Genomic DNA, 10,597 nt, shown 5'->3' with positions numbered 1-10,597 from the left:
AACTAAAGTGAACCTATTTATTCTTATCATGATCGTGATACTAAACTACCATTGAATATATTCCTAGCTAAAACAATAATAATAAAAACTATACTTTGCAAAAGAAACAAATTATGAGAATTATTAGTAGAGATTGAAGATATATATATAATAAATATAAAATTAATGATAGGAATCATAATATATTTGGGATAAAAATAGTATGATCAGCATATTAGATTACAAATTTGATAGCTAAATTTTATATCATAAGTTAGAGATATCCTAGTTTAATAAGGATATAGACGAGATTAAAATAAAGAATTTATTAAATGATTTTTTTAATAAATATAATTAAAATGACACTTGTCTTTTAGTATAACGTCACGTGTCGATTAAAGGATGCTACAATCTTGTTTTAGTTTATTGGTAGATTGTTGGCTATATCTTTGATCTGTGGAGATTTAGGGAAATAAGCTAGCGACATCAGGTATGTTTTCATAAGTTATGTGCAAAGTTTTACTATTATACTAATAAGATTTCCCTGATCAATAGATGCTCAATCATAGGTAGCGTCTTGTTGCTTTGAGAAATCGGTTGTTATCGTTGATCAACCGTCGAGCCAACGACGAGCTTGTGTGTCCCCTCTTTTCTTATATGTATATATATTTGTGTCATTATTTGTATTATTTTTATACGTCAAAAGTTAAAAAAGAAAATGATAGAGATATTGTTAGAAGTCATGTCACTTTGAAAACCAGTTAAAAATGATGAATAATTGGGAAGTGGTTTTGTATTTCGTTTATATTATTTGTTTGTTTATGCTTTTTTCTTTCTTTCTTTTTTCTTGATGTGTGTGGTGTTAGGGAGAGGTGTACTACTGTAATCAAGCTAATACAGTGCCAAACTCGGGCTTGACTTTAAACTACAAACTCAAATTGAGCTTGACCAAGCCTTTATTTTCAAGCTCAAACTCGCGTTACGAATCGACATTTTCAAGCTCGACTCGATCAATTATTAAACTAAGTTTTAAAATTAAATTAGTCCTATGAGTTCAACAATTTCAAGGTCGACTCGATTAAACTCGGCCTGATAGGATAGTAATTATGTAAAAATATACAATATTAAAGGGTGAAACTGCAAATAAGCACAAACTCGATTAAACTCACGAACTTTTCGAATAAGCTATTTTGAGGCTCGAGCTCGACTCGAAACTCGAGCAATACGTGTATTTGAATTATTCCAATTAGTATATTGAGATAAGCAGAGTTGTTGTAGTTTTGTATTTTGGCTTATTAAAAACTTCTTGCACTATATATATTCATTCAAGTTTAGGGTGCAAATTTGCAAATTAAGAATACACAAAACCAAAACCAAAGCATTAGACTAGTTATTTATCCGGTTTTAACAAAACATCCGATCCATATGACCCATAAATGGATGGGTGGCTAATCTAGTGACTCGAATAATGAAACTCGTACTTAAATAAAAAATTACTTAATTATATGCATATATAAAGTCAGACATAAATACCAATTTAACACGTCTAACATTGATACATTTTAAGCAACATATAAATTCGAAGCATCGATACATTTAAGCAAATTGATATTTTAAAATTTTAATATATAAATTACTAAACGTGTTAGTCAACTTGCCTCTTTAGAAAAGGCTAACAGCACACATTGCTACAAGAACACACAAACCCACATGTATATGAGTTATCTCACAAAGTGTCCACTTTATTGTCTTAATAAGTTACATAAAATGAGAAACAATCTGTACAAATTTTTGATAGCATGAACGAAAGACGCGTTGAAGCAATCTGTACATGAAGCAACCAAATCGCCTCAAAAAACAGGTAACAATGAAATGGTTCCGATATTGAGCAATGATTGGGGTAGGATCTGGAGAGCTGGACGGATTGTAAGCAGGGTAGTGAATGAGTCGATAGGTACTCTCATCCCCCATACATTGATAGTCTCTAGTTTGTGACAATTATTTACAAGAAATACAAGTCCATTTTCAGTTACATGGCGACATCCCCATAATACTGCAGTCTGAAAATACCAACAAGGAAATTAAGCATTATATAGAATTTTTACTTGATATAAATCACAAAACGTATAGGAAGGAACAAACCTTCAAATTTGGGCAGCTAGTAGCAATTGCAAATAAAGACTCGTCTGTTATGAAAGTACCCCCGATGTTCAGGTATTGCAAAGAGTTCGCCCTTGAAATCTAAAAGAAAAAAGGTAGCAATAATTAATTTTGTTTACATTAAAGCAGAGTTCCAAGTTGGAAATGTTTATGAAAAAGCAGAGTTCCAAGTTATGAAGATAGTATTTGTACTAGTGAAACCCCAAACTTATGACATTGAGGACAATATATTGAAGAAAGAGTTATGATCTCATACCAGTTGAACAACGCCTTTGTCGGTGATCCCTGTCATGCCCCACAAGGATATGGAGGAAAGGTTGATAATGCACTTTGCAGTAGACAACTGATACAATCCATTGTCTGTTATTTGGCAACCCCATCGGCTCTTTGAACTGAAACCATAACAAGAAAAAGGTGTAACAAAATTAAATGTAAAACTATCTCGCTTTCATAATCCTTATTGATCCGACCCAAACCCCTTTATGTGGCTAATTCAAATATATTATACAATAATGCATCTCTTAGTGTTAATGGTGTTCCACTTTGTGATTTCCATTTGTTCCATAAAGGTGAGCCAAGTCTACTATTTATTATATTTTCATTTCATCTATTAATATCGTTATACTTACAATAATATGACATATATTAGTCGGCTCGAAAACCACGTCAGATAACTAAGTTAACAAAGCAAAAAAAATGTGACAAATTTCAAATCTATATTTAGAACCATTATACCCCATTCCCATTCACTTTGAGATATTTTTGGATTTCGGAAGTTGGATTAAGATATATTTCAAGCTTCAAAACATATAAATGTTCACCCATGGGAATTTAGCCTAATGGTATTCAGTTAGCCAACTACCAGCAGGTTGCATTGGAATTGAATTAGGGACAAATGCATGAATGATATTGTGTTTTTGAATATTTTTCTTTAGAAAGACTCGTAAATTTTCTTTCCCATAAAACTCTGGTAACCAAGATCTTTTAACATGACTAAAACAATATATCAATGTATCATAGGCAAAAAAAACATAAAACAAAATCATTTAGTCAACGGTAGCCCAAGGACTATCCTTAACATGTTCAACGCGAATAAAAATACTGTACCTAAATGTTCTTCCATAATTTTTGGGCAGTTATTGTTATTACCAACATTATACACATATATCTAAGTATCTAACTATATCGGTTATCAAAGTAGTCGGAAAGAAAAAGAACAAGAGAGAAACGACATACATATCAAGCTCCTTGAGAGAATAAGCATATCGAACAATACGAGAAGTGGAATCATCATCCATTTTCCAATCGGCAAAACTCAATTTCTCTCTTCTTCCCATCGATTGCTTCACTCCTTCCCTCCATTTTCTACACACTCCGCTTGTCCTATATTTTCACCCACAAACAAACACAATAACTGACAACCTTTTGACAAAAATACAATTTTACACAATCATAAATTTCAACTTGACAATATAAAAACTTCATAATTATGTAATCAACCCATAAAACACAAACATAAAACATAAACATACTGGGCTAAATCTTTGAAGCAAGTGATGAAAACAAAGATATGAGCGAGTAAATCCATGGGTAGCCGATCAATTTGAGCTTCTTTTTCTTCTTCTAATTCCATGGTAATATTTATAAAAAAAAAAAGAAAAAAAAAAGGAGGGGTTCCCTGAATTTACAAAGAAAAAGTTTTGGGGGGGGTTTTAAGAAGTTTTCGTGTAAAAGAAATGAAATGGCGATGGAATGTGGTCATGGTTTTGCCATCAGATTCTTTTTTTGTTTACTTCTATCACACGTGTCTATTCTTGAATATTCACCTGGAACCAGTCTTATGCTTCTAAATGTTGTACATTGTGGATGTTTGGGTTGTACATATGTTGAGAAAGTGTGTTCACTTTATGTAACTCTTGTACTTTTTTCTAACTTTTGATAAGTCATAAGTGTATATGGTAAGTGATATTAGTATGGTTTTTTTTTGACGGGCATGTATAATATAACTAAAAAAAAGCATGTTGGAGGTATATTTGTCATCCTTGATCTTCTTATTTAGCCTAAAACTTCATCTTTATTAATTTTCTATTTTTTAATGTTTTTTTAATTAATAGATCTAAAGGCCGTGTTAACTTTATATTTTGTAGTGCGTGTTTTGTAAACTTGTATTTGATATGTCCTTGGTGTTTAGCATGTTTAGATTAAGGGGTTTGTGTTGTAATTAAGCATGTACTTGCTTGTAATTAGTTAAGGGGTTTATATGCAAATTATAAGCATATATAAACCCTCACATGGAATGAAATAATAACCTTTTGACCAAGTAATTATTGCTTGTTCTAATACCTACATTCTCTATCAAAACCTACATTCTCATTTCACATAAAGGTTCATTACACATTTTAGCATATATTACAGGCCGAACTTATTATTAATAAAACAATCTTTTTATCCTTAAAAGTTTTCCAAAAATTATTATACAACCTAGGAAAATTTTTCACATAATCTCAACAAAAAAAAACCTACGACCAAACCAAAAAAAAAGTTGATTACCAAAAGGTTCGACCTCCTCTTATATCAGATAACATGTTTTTAATTTTTAAAGATCATCACTTTTATGAAATTCAATATATTAAGAACTTAAATTATTATCATCATCATCATCATCATCATCATCATCATCATCATCATCATCATTATTATTATTATTATATCTCTTTTAATTTAGTTTGTTCTCAATTATAAGTTCATTATGGTTTATTCTTCAACAACAAAAAATAAGACCACATTAGTTCATCTTGAAGATCTTAAGCCAACACATGTTAACCATCATCTACGACTCTATGTTGTGCATGTATGGACTGTTTCAGAGTGGAACAACCCAAAGAAAATCAAAACATTCAAGATGGTCTTTGTTGCTGAATTGGTATGTATTTCTCAAATTATATATTGTACACTTTTTGTTTCTTTTTTTTGTTGAGTTTAATTCTAAATCGTTTAGTCTTAAATTGTTGTTTGTGTTTGTAGTAAGTTTAGATATAACAAACTGCAAATTTTTTATTTAATTAAAATTGAAAAGAAATGGGTAAAATGGAATCAATATTTATATGGAATTAATTTTCATATGTTTTTTTTAGTTTTCGTATTGATTAAATTGTGATATCAGTCATAGGTATTTAATTTACTTGAATTTCCACTTTTTTAGCTTTGATTAATATTTTTTAAGACTACTCGTCAATTGGACGGGTTGAGTACTAGTATACTATATTTATGTCTTACTAGTCCGTTATAAATTCTTTTTTCTAATTGTGTTATCTATATCACTTCCCGTGTACAAAGTGTGAATCTTCCAATGTAATTCTTTTCGATAGTTTACCCACATACACTTAAGAATGTAGAGTGTTCGTATTCATTCGACTTATATTGCATACAAACACAACATGTTACGTTATTTTTTCATTCATTATTTCACTGAGGGGATGTTTGTGATTGAGTTTTGAGCTGATTATCTGATTATTGTGTTTGTATAACGCAAATAATCAAAAAATGTGTTTGGCAAAATAAGTGATTTTCTAGCGTTTAATTAGAGAGAAAACGTAGTTTTGAAAAACAGGTAGGGACATGCTTTTTCAAAACGCAGTTTTTAAACACATAATCTATTCTGAAAACGCAAACACAAACACCCTATAAATAAGTAATAAACAATACAAAAAACAAAGAAATGGTTATTAACAGCAATCACAGGGGGTGTTTGCGGTTGCGTTTACAATTTAAATTTTGCGTTTTCAAAATTGCGTTTTGAAAAAGCATATAGGTACATGCTTCTCGAAAACTGCGTTTTCATAGCAAATAATCTCTTTTTCACACAAACACTTTTTTTGATTCTTTGCATTTTACAAATATAATAATCAAATAATCACTCTATATTATAATCCCAAACACCCTCATAGACAACCTCCACCTAATGAAAGGAATTCGACGTCATTCTATTTTTTATTTTCTTTTAACATTTGACTGTTTTAATCATTCTCTTACTTTAAACATTTTAGACAAAATAATGTGAAAACTCAGAATTATCAAATTCAAAATCTAATAAATTGTTATACTTTAATATGTTATAATATACATATCCTACATTTTAAACTTGAAAACGTCAGATGGAGTGCGGGAAATTTTTTGCATATCAGAAGTGAGAATGCTCACATAAGTAACGATAAATCCTATGATATATGATAAACACGATCGCCTGCCACTACGGTCGCTGAGCACGGTCGACCATCACCATGCTCTGCATCCATGCTCCCAGACAACTAAACACCAAAATGAAAATATTGCGGCCTCTGAACATGCTCAGTCGTGTCTGTGTTCGTGCTCTTACTGCACACACTTAAATCACCATTTCACTTGGAAGATTATAGACTCTTCCAAAATCCTATAGAATAACTTGGAAGAAAAGACATGTCCTAACCAAATTATAATTATATCTTCTAAATAAAAGAAAACAAATCAAAATATATAATCGCTAAATCTTCTTAAACTAATAAACTTGAAACTAACCCTCTAAACGATCTTAAACGGCTTAAGACTAAAAATATCATTGAACTATCTTTGGGTTGGTGATTATAAAATTGAAAACCTTTTGGGAAGTACCACAAATCTCTCACAAACTAGTCTCCGAAACAATTCAAGATTCTAAAAAAAAAAAAAAAATGCCATTTATTACAATACGAGGTAGTCAATGGTTTCGTGATTAAACTTTTTCGAAATACCCCAATCTCTCACAAACTAGTCTCCGAAACAATCCAAGGTTGTAAAAAAAATGCCATTTGTTATATATAACTAGAAGATTCAGCGCCCGAATAATCGTGGATACGCGATAAAATTAGAAGAAGACAAAAAAAATACTGGTCATTGCACAGTCTTTGGGCGTTGCCCCAGAAAAGATAACAACATGTAAAATTTACAACTCATGATAATTAAGGAATTTATGTGATAAAAAAAGACTGAAACTTCTGTGACAAAAGTTAGAAAAATGAAATTTTAAAAACTAAATAAAACAAAACTTTCGTGCGAAAAGTAAAAGAAATAAAGTTATGCGACAAAAAATAAAAAGGTTAAAAGTTTCGTGGCAGGAATGCAAAAAGTTTGACGAAAACTAAAGAAACAAAAGTTATATAATAATGAAACTTTCGTGGCAAAATTAGAAAATATAAAAATTAAAATAAAACAATTTTTTTTTGCAAAAAATAAAAGAAGCGAAAGTGATGTGGCAAAAGTAAAACGGTGAAAACTTTCGTGGTAATTAAGGAAATTATGTGATAAAAAGTACAAAGAATGAAACTTTCATGTCAAAACTTACAAAAATGAAAGTTTAAAAACAAAATAAAACAAAATTTTCGTGCCAAAAGTAAAAGAATTAAAGTTATGTGACAAAAAGTAAAAAGAAAAATTCTTTAAAAAAAAAAAAAAACAGGCTGGCAGGCTGCTGCGCAGCTACCTGCTAGGCAGGTTCACTTCATAAGCATGGTCTTTGTTATATACTAGAAATTTTTGGACCCCGCGTTGCGGGGTCTCAATTCCTTTGTTGAAACGGTTAGTTAATTTAGTATATACGCCGTTAATTTTCGATAGCTTAATAGAAATAATTTTGTCATTAATATGTTTGTTTAAAAGTATGCAAGAAAACAAAACGTAACCCGTAGTAGAAACCTGAACGGGATGTGATATGACAAAAATATTAATATATTAATTCAGATATCAGGTGGATGCGATATAGCAAAATGCAAGTAGTGGTACGGGGTGTATCACAATAAGGTTGAATGATAAATAAAAAAGTGTGAAAAAAATAAAAGAAGTAACCCGTAATAAAAAATCCGAAAAGGAAAAACAAAACTAAAAAAGAAAAAGACGTGACAAAATCCGAACAGGATGCAATGTGGCAAAATCCAAACTATAAGAAACGTGCGATGTGTCACTTTATAACCGATGCGAAGTGTCAAGTTTTAATAAGCATGGTGACTATTGATAACCATGCCAAAAAAAAAACGAAAGAAAAAACTCAAAATGGGATTCGTAATGTCAGAATCTAAATAGTGATACGGGGTATATGATGAACCAATAAAAGAGATCATATAAGCAAAAAAAAAAGGTATCAAAAAACCAAGAAAAACCAAAAGATAAATAACCTTAACGAAAATAGAAAATAACAAAGGAAAAATTAAATATGTGTAAAAGTTTCCAATATATTAATTCAGAACACAAAAGCCCAAAAACTATGATGAACACCAAGAAAAAACCCCAAACGGGATCCAAAATGGCAAAATCTAAATAGTGATGGGGGTATACGATGAACCAATAGAAAGAAAACACAAAAGCAAAAAAACTATGTAATAAACCAACAAAAACCGAAAGAAAAATAACCTTAACGGGATCCGATATAGCAAAATCCGAAAAAACGCGGGGTATAGGTGGACTAATAGAAAGAAAACACAAAAGCAAAAAAAACTATGTAGGAAACCAAGAAAAACCGAACAAAAATTATCTTAACAGAATCCGATATGGCAAAATCTGAGAAAAAACGCGGGGTACAGGTGGACCAATAGAACAGCGCCACGTGACACGTGGCACTGTTCATTGGCCTCGCCTTTAATGAGATTACAATAGTAATACGAGGTTGTCAACAAAAGATGTGTCACTTGTCAAAAATTAAGGGCATTATCAAGAACTTTTTAAGAGCATGTCAACAAAAGATGTGTCACTTGTCAAAAATTAAGGGCATTATCAAGAACTTTTTAAGAGCATTTTAGTAGCTTTTAATCTGGAAAAATACTTTTTGTTTTTATTTTTTTTGGACAAGGAAACCTGTAAAACAGATAACTTATCAAATCTTAGTTTTCTAAAAATGTTTTCCAAAAAAATAGAAAAAATTGTTTAGCTTTTTATAGGGAATTATCAAACATTTTTTTTTTATGGTTTTCCACTTTTTTTTTTTTTTTTTTTTATCATTTTCTAAATTTGATAAACTTCAAATTATATCAACTCTTTCCTATGTCCCCGTTCATGCCCCCCATCACCCCTCGTCACCCTCTCCCCCATCTCACTCCAACCTTCCACTTAACTAAGTATATTATAACATGTTTTAAAAATGAAAAATTAAAATAGCATTTACTAGTTTTGAATGCGTTTTAAAATTTTCATTTGTTTTCTAAAGATGAAAAAGTCCTTCCATTTTCTTGAAATAGAAAAGAAAAATTAGAAAACATGTTCCACAACTAAACGTGCAATTTTGAACATCAAGCTCCTATTATGTTAAAAGTTTTGTTTGAATCTAACTAGTTTTAGCTTTTATTTGAAATAAAAAGCTCCAAAATCAAACGCTACAAACAGCGTTTCAAGAGTTTTTAGTTTGGATGAAACTTTTAATTTTTAAAATAACACAAATACTTCTCGAAGTATTTGTGTTATTTTAAAAGTATTTGTAGAAGTATTTGTAGAGGTATTTGGTATGGTACATGTTTCGGTCAAAAATTACCTAAGATAATTTTTAAAAGAATTTTAGACAACTCAATAACCGAAGATTTGTAAGTGGGGTTTGGTGTTTTAGGATCTTTAATGAAAAGTAAAGTTTTCTTAAATATAATAATCAAAACTAAGAGTTTTTGCTTAAAAGAGTTTTGTGAAAGCCTTTGAGACAGAAATACTTTGAGTAATTAAGAAAACCGTTGAAGATAAAAGTAATGCACTGGAAATTAAAGCTAGGATCCTAAAGAAAAAACGAAAAGTACAACGACACCAGAATTTTGTTGACGGGGAAAAACCCTTGATCCAATTAAGTGATCTTAGGTAAAAAAACCCCGGGAGGATTCAATCGATCCTTATGGAAGTCGTATCTTTATATTTGGGTAGAGACAAGACTGTCTACATCTCACTTCTTCCATACACCGCTTATGCATAAATTGGATCCTGTTGTTTTTGTTGTAACATAGTTATAGAAAAATATTCTTTTTATAAATAATAAAAAAAAAAAAAATTCTTATGATATGGTCTTGAACTTAATATCAACGTTCCTCCCTATTACCTACATCACATAGTTATGAAACTTTGACTTACCTTGTAATTTCGTATGCTTTTACAAAGGTTAACAGAGACAATTGAATGGTTGGATTACATATACGTTTGTTTTCCAGGTATTGTTTTCAAGTTTCATCACATAGTTATCAACGTTCCTCCCTATTACCTACATCACATAGTTTAAATATATATTTGAGTATACGTTTATAGTAATATTAAGTTTGGTTATAATATGACTAAAAGTTAAATTAACAAATTAAGATGCATGTTTTTGTTACATAATAGGATCCTTAAAGTAATTACATATACTCCACAGTAAGACTTGGGTTTTTCCACAACAGTTAATTAATTTCATTATTTTTACCTGTAAACAAAGCTCTCATTATTGAAA

At 30.4% G+C, this 10,597-nt stretch overlaps 1 protein-coding gene across 1 annotated transcript; it reads right to left on the bottom strand.

The window, feature by feature from the left end:
* Window positions 1-1,700: 1,700 nt before the first annotated feature.
* Window positions 1,701-3,858, bottom strand: LOC122589093 (F-box protein At5g67140). Its single transcript, XM_043761337.1, has 5 exons — window positions 3,672-3,858; window positions 3,376-3,522; window positions 2,396-2,531; window positions 2,122-2,220; window positions 1,701-2,039 (listed from the first exon to the last, which is right to left on the bottom strand). Exons 1-5 carry the CDS (start codon window positions 3,770-3,772, stop codon window positions 1,830-1,832), a joined length of 693 nt encoding a protein of 230 aa, XP_043617272.1. The 5' UTR covers window positions 3,773-3,858; the 3' UTR covers window positions 1,701-1,829.
* Between the last annotated feature and the right edge of the window lie 6,739 nt (window positions 3,859-10,597).

Source organism: Erigeron canadensis, chromosome 2 (assembly GCF_010389155.1).
Source record: "Erigeron canadensis isolate Cc75 chromosome 2, C_canadensis_v1, whole genome shotgun sequence".
Classification (NCBI taxonomy): domain Eukaryota; kingdom Viridiplantae; phylum Streptophyta; class Magnoliopsida; order Asterales; family Asteraceae; genus Erigeron; species Erigeron canadensis.
Note: the sequence above shows the minus strand (reverse complement) of the source record. Positions and strands in the feature narration are given on the sequence as shown.

Coding starts and splice junctions, on each gene's coding strand:
- LOC122589093 (XM_043761337.1), bottom strand. CDS start 3,772: ATGGAATTAGAAGAAGAAAAAGAAGCTCAAATTGATCGGCTACCCATG. Junction 2,221..2,395: donor ACAAAGGCGTTGTTCAACTG/GTATGAGATCAT, acceptor TTTTTCTTTTAG/ATTTCAAGGGCGAACTCTTT. Junction 2,040..2,121: donor CTAGCTGCCCAAATTTGAAG/GTTTGTTCCTTC, acceptor TGGTATTTTCAG/ACTGCAGTATTATGGGGATG.